At 35.7% G+C, this 18,560-nt stretch overlaps 2 protein-coding genes across 2 annotated transcripts; both read right to left on the reverse strand.

Moving 5' to 3' along the window:
* Positions 1-565: 565 nt before the first annotated feature.
* LOC127416630 (protein FAM219B-like) lies at positions 566-6,454 on the reverse strand. Its single transcript, XM_051656075.1, has 6 exons — positions 6,244-6,454; positions 5,421-5,529; positions 5,000-5,093; positions 4,424-4,498; positions 4,278-4,320; positions 566-2,228 (listed from the first exon to the last, which is right to left on the reverse strand). Exons 1-6 carry the CDS (start codon positions 6,313-6,315, stop codon positions 2,079-2,081), a joined length of 543 nt encoding a protein of 180 aa, XP_051512035.1. The 5' UTR covers positions 6,316-6,454; the 3' UTR covers positions 566-2,078.
* A 2,395-nt stretch (positions 6,455-8,849) lies between these two features.
* On the reverse strand, positions 8,850-11,753 carry LOC127416631 (cytochrome c oxidase subunit 5A, mitochondrial-like). Its single transcript, XM_051656076.1, has 5 exons — positions 11,614-11,753; positions 10,066-10,182; positions 9,813-9,934; positions 9,311-9,438; positions 8,850-8,973 (listed from the first exon to the last, which is right to left on the reverse strand). The coding sequence occupies exons 1-4, from the start codon at positions 11,687-11,689 to the stop codon at positions 9,325-9,327; spliced, it is 429 nt and encodes a 142-aa protein (XP_051512036.1). The 5' UTR covers positions 11,690-11,753; the 3' UTR covers positions 8,850-8,973; positions 9,311-9,324.
* Positions 11,754-18,560: the final 6,807 nt, after the last annotated feature.

The raw sequence follows: 18,560 nt of genomic DNA on the forward strand, positions 1-18,560 counted from the left end.
TGGTCGCAAATGATGTCCCCAACATGCTGTCTAGGTAGGCAGCTTACTAGGTTTTGAGCACAACCTGATGAATATGTTTATTTGTGGGTCAAGCAAGACCTGTTGCTGATAATGAGGAGTCTTTTAATGATGCTAAAATAATCAAATTAATATAGCTAAAAATAGTAAATACGAGAATCAAAATAAGTGTTTAGCCTGTAAATGTCAATGAAGTCAATCACTGTTGCACAAGCGCGCCCCCTAGTGTTCATGTGTAGTGGGCACAGTTTTACAGTCGCTGGGAAATGTATTTTTCGTTTATGTTGGCTTGACATTCTGTTTAGTGCAAACATAAATAATCTTCAGACCTCCACTTTTAGACAATGCTTTGTCAAGCCAATATTCAGTTAGTCTTTTCTAGTGTAATATTATATAAAGTTGATGTTCTGAGTCCATGCTGATATTCAGTTCTCGATATAAACATTCAACAGTCATTAATAAAAGCATTAACATAGCTATAGTTTAGGTATGTTTCCTTAATTTCACAAAACAGTTAAATACAAATAATACTTTTCTTACAAGAAAATAAATGTATTTTAATTTATTGCATGTGAAGTCAGTAACTGATTCATTGTGGCAACAAAGTGAAAATGTTTTGTTGCATAGTGTTGCAGATGGTCCAGTCTGACACACACACACACACAAACGCACACGCACACACACCTCTAATACTCAAGAAAAAAACTATTCTCCAGTTATTTCAGGGGCAAATACAAATATATGATAATACAAGTTTGAAACTGAATATAAAATAACACAATCTCTCACAGCTGAGATCTAACTTACTTATGTCATAAACAAATACAAGAAACGTAAAATTCAATGGCAGCTAAACACTAAAGAAGAAGCAGGCGTTTTCCTTTTGGGAGTAACAGAAAATAGTATTGTACTACAGAAAATAGTACAATACTTACGCAACACGTTTTTTTTTTTTTTGTTTGTTTTTTGTGTCAAATTGCAAATTACACATTTTTAAAGCATAAACTTGAAAAGGAACAATTCACAAATAAAAGATAAAAAAAATTAATAAACAAACTTTTCAACACAGAGACTGGACAACACCCAGTCTGGAAACTCCAAAGCAGAGTAGTAAAGCATACATGAGCTCTATAAAGAAACACACACGCATATACAGTATACACACCCACCTATAAATTCTGTTTGTCTCAACAGTATGTAGTGTCAGGTTTCTCAATATCAGTAGCACTCCACTTCCTCAAACAATGTGCTGATTATGGGATGGAATTATGGGCATTTTGTTTCAAGTCACACTAGTTGACATTCTGAGCTTGCTGAACCAACAATAATGGCAGATTTTTTTAAAAACCAAACCACTAACAGCTGCTGTCTCAAGCAAAATGTTTGAACTGTGAAACTCAAGCAAAAATACTGACAGCAAAAACATAGTGATTCATCCAAAATAAAAACTGTCATCATTTACTCACCCTTGTGTTGTTCCAAACCTGTATGACATTCTTATGTGGAACACAAAATGCAACATTTTGGACAATGTATGGTAAACAGTGGCATACAATAACAATAACATTGTTCCAAAGCTCCAAAATGGACAAAAAGTACCATAAATGCATCAAAAAGTAGTCCATATGACTTGTGTGCTATATTCCAAGTCTTCTGAAGTCGAATGCAATAGCTCTGTATGAGGGACAGACCTGAATTTAAGTCGTTATTCACTGAAAATCTTCACATATGGCACGCACTACACCGGGTTTGACATCATCAATGGTGGATGTCATTGGTTCTAACTTGTCAGATGACTGATCACTTCATTTGGATATGTGGAAGTGAGAATGAGATTTGAGAGCTTCATTGGAGGGGAAACATTTCAAAGAATAATGAATTATGCAACATTGGTTTGTTCCTCACACAAAACATCCAAAACACTGTGGTTTTAAAAACATCATAAGAACTCAAATCGAATGTTTCTACTCTATTTCACAAATGGGAGTGACGGCACTGAAGTTTAACATGGTGGCCAAACCGAATATCCTGAGTGTTCAGTGCATGTGTTGTAGGTTCGTTCACTGCACGCAACAGGATGACGCATTTGAACAGCAGCACACAGAGGAGGTCAAGGCTTTAGGGGGGATCAGGTCCAGGTCTTCATCATCAGGTATTTCATCCAGGTGATATCCGTCCTTCAACAGCTGTCTGCTCAGGTCTGGATGCACCTGAGGAGAACAGAAGAGACTTGACGGGACAGACACTGAGTCTCATTCACTAACCAAGTTTACGCACATATGTGTGTAAAATCTGCATGTGGACGCTTTCAATCAGAAGCAGGGTTACCACACCAATTGATTTCCATGATATTTCTAGGTGTTCGGATTACTGGATAAGGATTTAAAAATATATATTTTTTAGAGATTGCACTCACAAAGAACACTTGCTAGCCATTTAAATATTGTACAGACTAGACCACACTAGTTAAAAAAAACATTATTCACTATAGAAATTTCCAAGACTTTTCCAATGACTTTTTAAGATTTAACTAATTTCCATGATTTCTAGGCTAGGAAATCCCTATTATAAAATTCCCTGATATTTCCAGGTTTTCCCAAGACTGTGGGAACTCTGCAGAAATGATGATTGATCTATGTCTTTACTTTTTAGGATAATCCTTTTTTTTTTTTTTTTTTTAGGATATAACTTACAACCAATTGAAATCACATGTATGCAAAATAAAATGACCTAGTGTATTTCTTTTGAATAAATATAATTATTACAAATTGACAAATAAATCATACTTATTTCACACTAAAAACAAATTGAGTGAGAACTTTCACTATCGTCGGTTTTACTCAATCCTTGCATGTTCATATTACTCAAAAAATTCATGTAACCAAGGAAACTTAGTTGATTCAATGAAAAAAAAAGTGTCTTGTCAGCTTTACTTAATCCATGTGCGTTGGGACAACATGAATATTTATTGTTTGGTTAACTGAAACTGGGCAGACAATTTCAAGTTCCCAGCATGCTTTGCATGGGACTCGACAGGAAGAGTACATATTAAAACAAAGCGTTATTTGATGTGTCTTTTTGCAAGATAAATATAAAGGGGGAGACTTGTTAATGATTAATATTTTGTTATGTAGAGATTTAGAAGAATTTCTGTTGTGGGGGTTACCATCATGGTGAAGAGTGGAGCTTGAGCCTAGGTTGAGGACCAATACATTTTTTGAATATTCAACATATTGCTTTATCTACTGTGCAAAATGCTGTGCTAATCATTGCATGGTGACTAAGATGCACTTATTACTGCTTCCCACCAGCATATGAATAAATCTTGTTGGGTTTACTTGATTAAGTTAGGTTCCCTCTACTTGAAGTATTTCAGCTGAATTTACATGGTCATTTTAAAACTGATTTCAAACACGTGGAACCACTGTCCATGATTAGGCCCTTTCCCACTGCAGGGACTAAAACCCATTTTAGGTACTTTTCCCTGGGACTAGTACTTTTCATCATTTTCGCACCCGAGGAACTATAGTTCCTCGTAGCCATTTTAAGGAGCATTGAATCAAGTTCAGCAAAAGAGTTTGAGTGAGAGTAACACAATTGTATGTTATAGCTCAATTTTGTTCTGCATAAAAAATAATCAGGGTTCAGAAACATATTTAACACAAATTTATGTGCACATACATCTTTTGTAAATTCTGTGAATTTTTTATTTTATTTTTTTGTGCACATAAGAACAACTGTAAGCAATTATTAGAGAAGAGTCAATGCTCTAGGTCAGTTATTGACAGCCAAGAAACTTTAAACTGGGTGTGTGGTGACAGACACCTCTAACACAAATATTACAAGTTCAATTCTAAGTACTAGTAATCCAGAAACTAGAGAAATAAGTGCAGTTGTTCAGGACAGAAGATTTCTGCTTAATGAAATGTTATGCGACTACTCAATACATAATGAATTAATAGGAGTGCATGCAATATGGACAAGCAAAATTCCACAGAAAGTGCACAGATTCAAACATCCATAATTTGAAATTTGATTCACATCCCCCACCCCCTTGCATGTTGGCTTATTAAATATTTTTTTCTAATTTCATAACGCTTTCAGCCCCCCCAAAAGATAAAACCTCAGTTTAGCACACTTGAGCATATTCCACAGAAATCTACAGATACTTTCCTCCACAAAAAAAAAAAAAAAGTGTTCTATATAATATAACAAATTAACCTAATTAATTTAATCAGGCTTGTTTGTAAGCATCTCACCTCAGCTGAGGAATATCCAGATGAACAATCCAGCTCTGTATCACTAAGGAGATTAAACAGCACACAATTAATTATAACATTCACACACTTTCTGAACAGATTTGAATAACTGTAAGAGCATGTTTATAACTGAGACACTGACGTACCTGTCTGAATCCAGAGAGATGAGTGAATCTTCAGCTGTCTGACTCAGAGCAGCATATCCCTTATTAAACTTCACACTGCAAACAGAAGAATTACACAATAATACAAAATCCATAAATATCAATAAGGAAAAAGAACATAACAATGAAAAAATATTTCAAAGTAAAAACTGGCATGTTTGTCCCGATAAACACATGGTCTCTTGCCTCTTTTACAGTCAGTATGTTTGACTTGGAGGAGAAATACCAATGGGTTTGATCAGTGTGACTGTGAAACACACCTGCACTCTCACAATCAAACACACTTTAATCAGTGATAATAGGCTACTCCTTGATTCACCACACAAACCAAACCGATTTACTGCAAGAGACGCAAATAAAACAAGCGGGTGCCTGCTACTGTTGAGTTTTCAACACACCTTTCAAACGAGTTTCTATGGAAGGAAAAAATCTCAATTATAATGCATATACTTGGCTCACGAAAACCGGAGGTAGATCAAATGTATTGCAGAAAATGACAGCAGCATATTTTAAAACACAGCATACAGGATGTCTGTTTATGAAAGGCATAAGACCCACTTCTTTGGTTTGTGTCGGTGTTGTTGAAGCCCAGGCCTGCCCGAGCTAAAGCCTCTGTTCTGCAGAGCTCTTCTGGCCAAGTCTCTGTGTTTCTCTGCAAATAAAGCAATACAGAGACATACAGCACAATCACACAATACGCACGTTAAATAATGACATCTATACATGACAGGAGATAAACACAACTACATATCTCTGAACACAGAGCACATTTAATCACTCAACTCGTCAACATAAAACATTAGTACATCTGTGCATTACACCTATCTATCTATCATAATATATATCTGTACATCTTGCTATCTGTACATAGCAATAATTAATTATTATATAATCTATTTATCTTGCTTTACACATTATGAAAAAAACATTTCAAAGCAAATCAGTTATTGAATACTTATGCATTTTCATCAGTACTTACGGAGTTTCACGTGGAATGCAGGTGCTTTGGACATGATATACGGTCCTCTCTTCTCCACCGCTTTGATTCTCTCATCTCCTGTCTGTGGCTGCTCACTGCTTTCAGCACTCTTATGATTAAACATGATTAGTACATTTGTGGATCAACATACTGACATGTGACAGTTTGTCCAACAAATAAGGTAACAACAACTTCATAACATATTCTGTTCTATTTTCCCTTCTCATTACAATTGCAATCTTTACCTATATATCATCACACCAAATCCATTAATAGAGTATATTCTGTACAGTATATTTTGTGTCATACTGTATTTTGTGCATTGTGTATATATTGTATATTGTGTGAGTAATGTCATGATAATTAAATATAGCTGTGTGTATGACTGTTCTTTGGAGCAAGTCGAAATCCTTATGTGACTTATAATTTCTTTTGGCAAACAAACTAAGTACAATTTACTGATGAAGATTTAGATATTCAATACTGATTCCTGGCTTACAAGGGTTTGAAATCCACCTGAATCACCCCTCAGATACAAAAACTGATAATTAAACTTTCAGCAGGAAAAAGATGAAAATATGTCTGATTTGACTAAATTCTCAATAAGAAACACAAAACACATATGACAGCATATAAAATAGCTGCTAATAAAGCTTTACTGTTCGATATCATCTGCCCGGACACATAATTAACATTTCAACGAGTATTGTGTGTTTTTGTATGATTATGAAGAGTGGAATCAAACATCAGCTTAAGATTTGAGCTACAAACACTTAAAAAATAAATACATAAATAAATAAATAAATAAATAAATTAAAATGACCTTCTTCCTCGCCACTGGAGACTCGTCGTCGGACAGAGTGCCCTGCTCTGCGCTCTCCTCCATGTTGTTCATGTTTGTGTCTCGAAGTGAAAGTTTAAAAATGAAATCATGTCTTAAACCGCACAGATGAAACTCACGATAACACTACAGTAAACAGATTCTTCTTCACCTGATGTCACATCCAACGCCGCTTATCGCACTGCCGCCACTCACAGGCGCTCCAGTGGTACTGCAACCTCTCAGGACCGTATCAGCGTTCACTACATTGCCCACTCTTTGTGTCTGTGTGTGAAACAGTACACAGACAATTCTAAACATTTCTGGCTATGATCAGAAAGGAAAGGAACAAGAGTGTCCTGTATGTTCTTTAAAAAAAAATAAAAAATAAAAAAAAAATAGTATTTGAAACAGTATGCATGCAGCTTTAAATGTTTAAGGTTTAGGTTCAATAAAATGTTTTAATAAATATTGCTAACATTGCAGTTGCATGAACCCACTACATCACAACTTCAATTCAGTGAGTGACGTCTAGTTTAAGGAAAATTCCTCCCAAAAACAAAAATTCTCTCATTATTTACTTGCCCTCATGCCATTCCAGATGACTTTCTTTCGTCTTGTGAACACAAAGATTTTTAGAAGAATATCTCAGCTCTGTAGGTCCATATAATGTATGTGGATGGTAATCAGCACTTTAAAGCTCCAAAAAGCACAGACAAGCGTAGTAAAGATAACCTATGCGACTCCAGTGGTTAAAGTAATGTCTTCTAAAGTGATACAATCGCTTTGGGTGAGAAACGGATCAATATTTGAGTCCTTTTCACCGTAATTGTTTACTTCCGGTCGCTTTATAATGCGCATTCATTATGGGACCCAATTCACGCAGCATCTCGTGTGACGCAAATGCACAGGCATGTTCACGCAAGAAATTACGCAATGTGCAGCCTGGTTTATTTACAACAGTTCGCTGTTCACAAGCTTCATTGGTTTTGCTTTCATTTGAACATGCCAACGCGCTTACGTCACGTGAGAGGCGTGAACTCGGTCCTCTCATGAACCGAACTGGAGAGTGACCGGAAGTAAACAATTATAGTTAAAAGGACTTATGTATCACCTTTTTCTTACCCAAAGCGATCGGATCACTTTAGAAGACATTAATTTACCCACTGAAGTCGTATGGATTACTTTATACTACGACTGTCTGTGCTTTTTGGAGCTTGAAATTGCTGATTACCATCCACGTGCGTTGTATGGACCTACAGAGCTGAGATATTCTTCTAAATATTTTCATTTGTGTTCTCCAGAAGAAAGTCATACATATCTGGGGTGGCAAGAGAGTGAGTAAATGATGAGAGAATTTTCATTTTTAGGTGAACTATCCATTTCACATCTTCTTGGAAATATTGTTATTATAATACATTTTTAATCAAATTATGTGTAAAAATGTTTTAACTTTATCAGTCTGATTAGATAATGAGCCAAAATAATGAGCCATTACATTTCCTTGCACAGTATATAAAAGATTTCTATTTGCACTGCGCATATATATATATATATATATATATATATATATATATATATATATATATATATATACACACACCTGTATATATATATATATATATATATATATATATATATATATATATATATATATATATATATATATATATATATATATATATATCTATATATATATATATATATATATATATATATATATATATTGTCTTATTGTGTATTCTATATATACTTTATTTTCTATTCAAAATTTATTTTTATTCTATTTTGTATTATTATCTCTGTTTTGTTGCTGTATTGTATTGTTGTGCACTGGAAGCTCCTGTCACCAAGACAAATATATACACACACCTGTATATATATATATATATATATATATATATATATATATATACACACACCTGTATATATATATATATATATATATATATATATATATATATATATATACACACACCTGTATATATATATATATATATATATATATATACACAGGTGTGTGTATATATATATATATATATATATATATATATATATACACACACCTGTATATATATATATATATATATATATATATATATATATATATATACAGGTGTGTGTATATATATATATATATATATATACACACACCTGTATATATATATATATATATATATATATATATATATATACACACACCTGTATATATATATATATATATATATATATATATATATATATATATATATATATATACACAGGTGTGTGTATATATATATATATATATATATACACACACCTGTATATATATATATATATATATATATATATATATATATATATATATATATATATATATATTGTCTTATTGTGTATTCTATATATACTTTATTTTCTATTCAAAATTTATTTTTATTCTATTTTGTATTATTATCTCTGTTTTGTGCACTGGAAGCTCCTGTCACCAAGACAAATTCCTTGTGTAAGCATATTTGGCAATAAAGCTGATTCTGATTCTGGAAAAGATGTTAAAATTATGGTTGATATTGCTACTGGTTCATTCATCACACTGAAAATGGATGGTCATGAACAACAACACAGACTGATTCAGTATTGCTTGGTTTATTAGGTCCATTATTATTTTATACAGGACGGGACACAGTTTGACTTCCTGAATTTCACACAGTGTAGAGCAGAGGTAGAAAACCTCATTAATTTCACATAAAAACCCTGAAACAGAAAGAAAGACATTTAAAACATTTGTTTCAAAAAGACAACAATTAGATATTAACAATATTACAATATTATGATGAGAGTCAATTTAATTGGCAGAATTTGATGTGTTAAAATTGAAATAATCAAATGTTTTAAACATGTCTAGTATAATCAGGGTAGTTCTGAAACTGGTTTGGCATTTTAAAGAAACTCCAGGTTTATCAAGGAACTCTGTTCCTGCTATTGGTATATTTTCACCATTTATCACTTGTGTGTCTGTTTAATATTTGTGTCCCCCATGTGGGCGAATCCCCACAACTGAATCAATTATGTACAGCACAACCCGACTCACTGTGTATGTGGCATTCACACTTTATCAATGCCCAGCTCTTCTGGAGTGGAAATACCCAGCTCCTGCAGTGTCGGTCTGAGTTCCTGGATCACATATGGGTAAATCTCCTTATGAGGACCCGATTTATCCTGACAAAACATTGCAGAGAATTACAAAAGAGTGCACTGCATGTTAATGAGAAGACACAAGAGACTGATTACATTCACAAACTCGCACTCAAAAACAATTAACCTTCTACCCACTAAGGATTTTATCCAAGAAAAAGTATAAGGATTAGCCCAATTTGAAATTAAACATGAATGACTTTTTTCAGTAAGTGTGAACATAAGAGGCCTACAGCTGTCTTAATAAAACTGAAGTCTGATTCCGAAGAAATACTGAGGCCAGCTTAAAGACTAAATCCAAATATATAACAGATACAAAACCGTTAAAGATACATTTTAATTATGGTATAAATGAATTAATACAGAAGCACAGGAAAATAGACATGCGCTTGTCTCACCTTGATGGCCTCTAAGATGCGAATCGCGCTGGCCAGATCATCCAACCGTCTGCAAGCACGCAGAGCAGAGTCCAAAATCTTTGGTTCTGGAACAAGGTCGTATCCAATCAGTGTGTTCATACCTGAGAGAAAGAAAAAACACATTTGCTCACATTATTAATACACGATCAAAAGCTAATATTTTTAGACACAGTGATCGATGTGCTCTGTGTGATTTTTTTACTGTGTTATCTGCGTGTTTTGTGTTTATCACCTTTGCGCAGCTCCCAGGCGTCGAGGTCAGGTTTGCTGAAGTACGTCACCCAGCGTGAGTCAAACTCCTCATCTGTTTCTGCTTTAGCATGAGAGTAACATCGTACTGCAGCAGGAGCTAAAATAAAAAATAAAAAAAACAGAGAGAAGACCACATGAATCAGAGAGGAAAAATAAGTTGTCAAATCCATAACGTAAAACAACTTTACACAACCTCTTATAAGCATATAAATCTGGCAAATTAGTTCCTTCACCAATTTTTTTAGTTATGCCCATTCCTCAACTTTAATCTTCTGAATAGTGTAACAAAAAAAACAAGGTTTTTTTTATTTATTTTTTTTTATAACTACTTAATTACCAAAAGTGTAAAGGGTCATTAAAGACCCGAGATATGTAATAGTGAAATATGCACACTATCTGGGCATTTTGTAGATCCATTTCTGATAGACAGACCTAATGTCAACTGAAAAGCAATGTTGTTACAAGTCGTTATGGTTTCATGTAATATTATGATTTTTTTTTTCTATGAAATAACTTGCTCTGATTAATTGTTCACAATAAGACCAGGATGCTGTAATCAGACTTTAAAGGTGGACTCAGTCTTGTGTAGTCTTGGGCACCTAGGATGGAGCATCATTCAAACAATAGTTTTTAGCAACTGATGCAATTGTAGAAATTCACTATTCACAGTCAGCCAGGAATAATTTAATCCCTGAGTGAAAGTGTCCAATTGCAGGGCGGTTGCTGAGATAAAGAGAGTAGTATTCAGCTGGTCATGTGATCATAACATGGCCGCCCCCATGAGCAGACCCTCTCCATGTAGATTACAATGGCATTTATAAGGTTGCAGATATGACTGGAGTCTTCATTTCATGTGAGTGCTCATAATTTCATTCATATGTTTCAAAATTACTATTAATTTCTTTAGAAGTAAATCTTTTTAATGGGGGGAAAAATTACTGAGTGCACCTTTAAATGTCAAACACAGGAAGACTTCTGTAGAACACGAAAGATGAGACACAATCACAGCACTCCATGACAAAGTAATGGAACAAAGTTATAAATTAAGAACAATATCCTTACAAAAACTACCGTTTACAGTACCATGCTACAGTGATGGTAAGGCATTTGCATATTAGTCCAAGGAACTATGGTACTAACATGGTACATATTTAATAGCCATGGCTAAAAACAATAACATCATAGTACTTTTTGTTAGAGTACAGTTCAAATAATTAATGCACATACTGTATTTGATGTAAAATGTGGTCATATGAGCATAAACAGAAAGTGAATCCAATGTGTGCGGCGGGTCAATACAAGGACAAACACAAACATGATGATCTATAATCACAACGACACACTCAGGGAGCTAAACTCCAGCGAATCGATTAAAATCAGTTAATGATCAATAAACTCATTAGACACCGGCTGAAATCTGTGATCAAGTGAAACTCAGACTGTCTTTGACCTCAAAGCGTAACTGCTGTGATCTCTATGAATGAAACCCCTCACAGCATGTGTTTCCTCGCGCTGTTGTCATGTTTACCTGTGTAAACGGGTCGTGTTCGAGTCAAACTCCTGATACCGGCGGCAGATGCGCGCAAAACTGCGGCTGAAAACATGATGAACAGATGTCAAACTGCGGATCCAAACAGGACAGGGCGCACGGAGATTACGCATAGAGGGAGCGCAAAGAGATGACGCTTAAAAGGGGCGGGGTTTGTTAAAAAAAAAAACATCATTTCACTCAAAACAAATAACAAAAATTACAAGGAGATAAATGCATTAAGAAAAAAATATTAATAATAATATATGAATAAATTAATATTCAATAATAATAATAATAATAATAATAATAATTATTATTATTATTATTAGATAGATAGATAGATGTATACACACACATACACACACTGGCAGTCAAAAGTTTGGAATAATGTACAGATTTTGCTGTTTCGGAAGGAAATTGGTACTTTAATTCACCAAAGTGGCATTCAACTGATCACAAAGTATAGTCAGGACATTACTGATGTAAAAAAACAGCACCATCACTATTTGAAAAAAGTCATATTTGATCAAATCTAGACAGGCCCCATTTCCAGCAGCCATCACTCCAACACCTTATCCTTCAGTAATCATGTTAATTGCTAATTTGGTTCTAGAAAATCACTTGCCATTATATCAAACACAGTTGAAATCTATTTGTTTTGTTAAATGAAGCTCAACATTGTCTTTGTGTTCGTTTTTGTTGCCACAGTATGCAATAGACTGGCATGTCTAAAGGTCAATATTAGGACAAAAACGGCAAAAAAAAAAAGCTTTCTCTAGAAACTCGTCAGTCGATCATTTTTTTGAGGAATGAAGGCTATACAATGCTTGAAATTGACAAAAAACGGAAGATTTCATAGAAAGGTGTACACTACAGTCTTCAAAGACAAAAGACAACTGACTCTAACAAGAACAGAAAGAGATGTGGAAGGCCAGATGTACAATTAAACAAGAGGATAAGTACACCAGAGACTCTAGTTTGAGAAATAGACACCTCACATGTCCTCAGCTGACAGTTTCATTGAATTCTACCCGCTCAACACCAGTTTCATGTACAACAGTAAAGAGAAGACTCGCCCGACAGGACAGCCGCATCTATGGCAAGTGCTACAGGAAGTGTGGGGTGAAATGTCACCTGAGTATCTGGACAAACTGACAGCTAGAATGCCAAGGATGTGCAAAGTTGTCATTGCTGCACGTGGAGGATTTTTTGATGAGAACTCAATGAAGTAGTTTTAGTTAGTTTTTTTTTTGTAGTTTTCTTTTTTTTAAAAATTGTAATCATAATTTTTCACATTATTAATGTCCTGACTATACATTGTGATTAGTTGAATGCAACTTTTGTGAATAAAAGTACCAATTTCTTTCCATAAGAGCAAAATCTGTACTCTCTCTATATATATATATATATCCTCATAGCTTTTGTTTTGGAGGAGATTTTCTGAAGTGAAGATAAAAGCCCTAATTCCCTACATAATGTTTAGGTTAGCTGGGTTTGAATTTCAGGCACCTCGCCCTATGTTAATGATGAGTATTTCAAATAAAAAATGTTTCTTTAAATAAATCATGGTTTGACATTGAGTTCTGTCACCGCTAGATGGCAGCAGAAACACACTAAATTCACTGACGCTTCAGTGACCACAGGTCTCAATGCATTTGCCTGTTGACAGGTGCTTTAAAGGTAAACTGAGTCATTTTCCACATGAAAATTTTTTCCATCTAAAATAACTTTTTTTTATTTTATTTTTTTTAACTGATGGCATAACTTTTGCCAAATATGTTTAAATTTATGTTCACTTAAATAAGATTCCAATTATACTAAAAAAGGCTGTTGGAGGTGGCAGACATGGGCAACAAATGTATGCACACTTCTCTGATCTTTCTGTAAACAGAGGAAAGTGGTGAGCTTGTGACTGTTCGATTTGTGCATGATCTCAAAACATTTACAGTGCAAAATGTACCATTAGATGTTTTTATTATTATTTATTCTTAATAACTATGTGGCAACAGATCTATTACTTGCATTAAGCCACCAAAACTAAACTAAGATGAATGTTTTTTGTGAGATGTAGCTTTTCACTTGTGAGCTAATATTAACTCAGCAAAAAAAAAAAAAAAAAAAAGAAACATCCCTTTTTCAGGACACTGTATTTTAAAGATAATTTTGTAAAAATCCAAATAACTTTACAGATCTTTATTGTAAAGGGTTTAAACAATGTTTTCCATGCTTGTTCAATGAACCATAAACAATTAATGAACATGCACTTGTGGAACCGTCGTTAAGACACTAACAGCTTACAGACGGTAGGCAATTAAGGTCACAGCTATAAAAACACCAAAAGAAAGATGCCCAGGGTCCCTGCTTATCTGCGTGAATGTGCCTTAGGCATGCTGCATGGAGGCATGAGGACTGCAGATGTGGCCAGGCCAATAAATTGTGAGACACCTAAGACAGCACTACAGGGAGACAGGAAGGACAGCTGATCATCCTCGCAGTGGCAGACCATGTGTAACAACACCTGCAAGGGATCGGTACATCCGAATATCACACCTGAGGGACAGGTACAGGATGGCAACAACAACTGCCCCAGTTACACCAGGAACAAACAATCCCTCCATCAGTGCTCAGACTCCTGCAATAGGCTGAGAGAGGCTGGACTGAGGGCTTGTAAGCCTGTTGTAAGGCAGGTGCTTACCAGATATCACGGCAACAACATCGACTATGGGCACAAACCCACCTTCGCTGGACCAGACAGGACTGGCAAAAGTGCTCTTTACAGATGAGTCGTGGTTTTGTCTCACATGGGGTGATGGTCGGACTCACATTTATCGTCGAAGGAATGAACGTTACACCGAGGCCTGTATTCTCGAGCGGGATCGATTTGGAGGTGGAGGGTCCAGGGTGGTGTGTCACAGCATCATCGGACTGAGCTTGTTGTCATTGCAGGCAATCTCAATGCTGTGTGTTACAGGGAGGACATCCTCCTCCCTCATGTGGTACCCTTCCTGCAGGCTCATCCTGAAATGACCCTCCAACATGACAATGCCACCAGCTATACTGCTCGATCTGTGCACGATTTCCTGCAAGACAGGAACGTCAGTGTTCTGCCATGGCCAGCGAAGAGCCCGGATCTCAATCCCATTGAGCACATCTGGGATCTGTTGGATCGGCGGGTGAGGGCTAGGGCCATTCCCCCCAGAAATGTCCGCAAACTTGCAAGTGCCTTGGTGGAAGAGTGGGGTAACATCTCACAGAACTGGCAAATCTGGTGCAGTCCATGAGGAGGAGATGCACTGCATTACTTAATGCAGCTGGTGGCCACACCAGATACTGACTGTTACTTTTGATTTTGAAACCCCCTTTGTTCAGGGTCACATTATTCCATTTATGTTAGTCACATGTATGTGACACTTGTTTAGTTTATGTCTTAGTTGTTGAATCTTTTTATGTTCATACAAATATTTACTCGTGTTAAGTTTGCAGAAAATATAAGTTTATGATTATACTAGCCCCCCTTCGTGTGCACGTGCACAGTAATGCTGTGTTTCCTCTAGATGGCAGTAAAAATTCGGAAAATTTGTTCAAAGGCTTCTTTCAGTTGAGTGGGAAAATCACGTTGTTTTATCTGTAGATGGCACCATAGACGCTAATTAAACTCAATGGCTTCCAAACCTCATTTCAAATGTCTTTGCCAAACATGTGTATGGCCACAGTTATATTGGTGTTTCTACAAAAATAAGATAGGTAGATTTTATTATTTTGTTAGGGACTGTCTGGTGGAGAGATTGTGTGAGGCGCTGCTGTTAGTACCTGAATAAAAGAGGCCTTAGACACTCCGAACTCTGTACCGAGAGTGGGCGGGAGTGGCTCTGACAGTCCACGCTTATGTCCTGGTCCTCACTTGGAGCCTTTATTAAGAATCTAGCAGTGGCTAGCCTAGATATCACACCCGGATGTAGTGGTATCTTGATTAGAATGTGAGGATGTCCTTGTGACATCGGATGGTGCAAATAATAGTCTGCAGGCTTTGAATGGGAAAACCTTGTATACCAGAATAATATCTGTTTATTATGGGCAGAGTAATTTTCAGCACTTATCTAGATTCTAACTCCCTCATTCTTCAGCCTAGATGCTCAGATAGTCGTAAAAAATAGGTTTGGTGAATTAACACAGGCAACATGAAGAATTTGACTCTTTTGACATAAATAGCTTCATTATTCAGGGGGTAATAACTGGGCAGGGTAATTTTAATCTACCTGCATGAATTCTACCTCCCTCATTCTTCTGGCTAGATGCTTAAATAGTTATAAAAATAGGTTTGGTGGAATCAGGTGGATTAATAAATGTAATACTATATGTTCCATAAAGCATTTGTTTGTACTGAAATAGATAGTCTTATTATTCAGGGGGGTAATAACTGGGCACAGTCATTTTTACCCACCTGCTTGGATTCTACCTCCCTCGTTCTTCTGGCTGGATGCTCAAATAGTCATCAAAACAGGTTTGGTGGATTAATAGATGCAACACTGTATGTCACATAAAGCATTTGATTGTACTGAAATAGACAGTCTTATTATTCAGGGGGTAATAGCTGGGCAGGATAATTTTTACCCACCTGCCTGGATTCTACCTCCCTCATTCTTCTGTCTGGGTGCTCAAACAGTCTTAAAAATGGATTTGGTGGATTGTCACAAGCAACCCTGTATGTCCCATAACACATTTAATTCTATTGACATAGACAGTCTTATTATTCAGGGGGGTAAAAACTGTGTGGGGTCATTTTTACCCACCTGCTTGGATTCTACCTCCCTCATTCCTCTGGCTGAATGCTCAGATAGTCATAAAAAAGGTTTGGATGATTGAAACAAGCAACACTGTATGTCCCATAAAGCATTTGACCTTTTTGACATAGAAAGTCTTATTATTCGGGGGGTAATAACTGGGCGAGGTCATATTTTCCCACCTGCCTGGATGCTACCTCCCTCATTCTTCTGTTTAGATGCTCAGAAAGTCATAAAAATAGGTTTGGTGGATTAAAACAAGCTACTCTGTATGTCCCATAAAGCATTTGACTCTTTTGACATAGAAAGTCTCATTATTCAGGGGGGTAAAAACTGGGTAAGATCATATTTTCTCACCTGCCTGGATTCTACCACCCTCATTCTTCTGCCTTGATGCTCAGATAGTCATAAAAATAGGTTTGGTCTATTAACAAAAGCAACACTATACTGTATGTCCTATACCAAATTTGATTCAAATGATCATTAAGCTTGCTTGAATGTGTCCTTCATGTCTGCATAATTGTAACAGGCAGGACACAGAAAATGCACTTTTGATGTCCCTGAACACATGATTGGTGGTCAGGGCCGTAGCTAGTGGGGTGAAAGGTGGTAACAATTCTAGGGGCCCAAAGGTCCAGGGGGCCCCACAACAAATTCTAAACTGTATTTTTTTTTTTTATAGGAAAGGGGCCCGGAGCAATATACAGTCAGGTGGCCCAGATTACCATGCTACGGCTATGGTTGGCGGTACCACTGATTGCAGCAGTCACAGGCAATCTGAAATTAGGCAAAAACTTGTGATCTTTCAGCAATGTTACAGACAGACACTGTAACTGTTGGTGGACTGGGTACTTACCCAGTTATTATCACCACTTTCCTCCCCACAGGCATGGCACAGCTGGCTCAGGTCTTCTAAAAATAACCAATTAAAGTGAGAAGGATAACATGAATGCTCTAACTTCATCAATGTACACTATGCATTGTAAAATAAATTGTGTACCCTTTTAAATCTAAATGGTACAGGTGAAGTTCTACTAAACAAATCTAAGCACACTGGAAAATCAGTTTTCTCTAAAATTCATTGCAAATACATGAAACATACCACTGTTTTGGAGAAGAGTGACGGCTATTTCCTTCCTTAATTCTTCCACTCCCTTTGCCGTATTGAGGAAAACACTTAGCTCCTCTCTGAGTACACATTCAGAAAAACTAAAAAAGAAAAAAGAAGAAGCAATTTGATCATATAGAGAAATCAAACATAAATTAGACATCAGCAGACAATATACACCTTAATTATTCTATATTGTGTTTCCCAAGATCATGCTTTAGGGGATTGACAGTTTAGGAGGATAACATACATGAGCTATTTTGCATCACTTACTTTCAAAGCAAAAACACCACAGGATATGCTATCTTGTTGTTTTGAGTGAGGCAGTGTATCGCCTGACCACCTTGACACATTGCATCCCTTGTGTCACAAAAAAGCCCTTAACATATGAAAATCATCATTATTGTAACACTGAAACACAACTGATTTTATTTTGCAAGAAATTATTGATTTAGCACATAAAAAGCACATTTTGTAGATTAACAACTTCAACTCCCTTGTTACATCCTGGCATCGTATCAGATTTGACAAACTTTCTCCCATGGGGTCAAGGAACAAAGCCCTCCTTTTGGATGGCAGCATAACCTTTTAAGTTTTTTAGTCATTAAAAATGTTAATAGTTTGGAGATAAGGACATACAGTATGTACTGTATACACATATATACACATTAAATTATATCATGTTAAATCAACAATTTCTATTCATATTATGTCATTTCAATGTACTAAAAAAGGTTTAAAAAACATCACTATAAAAGGTTATACAATATCTACTATGTACAGACCTGTAAATAATAGAAGCCAGTAATATTAATTGAAGGGATGTTATAATAGCAATACTATGAAATCAGATTAAATACTTAAACTCAGTTAACCTGTAGGTTATACTGAGAATGTTTGAAATGTACATCTTTACATAATGCACAGATTTAATACACAAAACCCCCATGAATTAGAATAATTATAAAATTTTATAATAATAACACCACCAACTGGGGGCATACTGTATTACCCCATGTGTCTAACTTTAAATGTTCACTTCAAACAAAAAGTAA

This window comes from Myxocyprinus asiaticus, chromosome 26 (assembly GCF_019703515.2).
Source record: "Myxocyprinus asiaticus isolate MX2 ecotype Aquarium Trade chromosome 26, UBuf_Myxa_2, whole genome shotgun sequence".
Taxonomy (NCBI): domain Eukaryota; kingdom Metazoa; phylum Chordata; class Actinopteri; order Cypriniformes; family Catostomidae; genus Myxocyprinus; species Myxocyprinus asiaticus.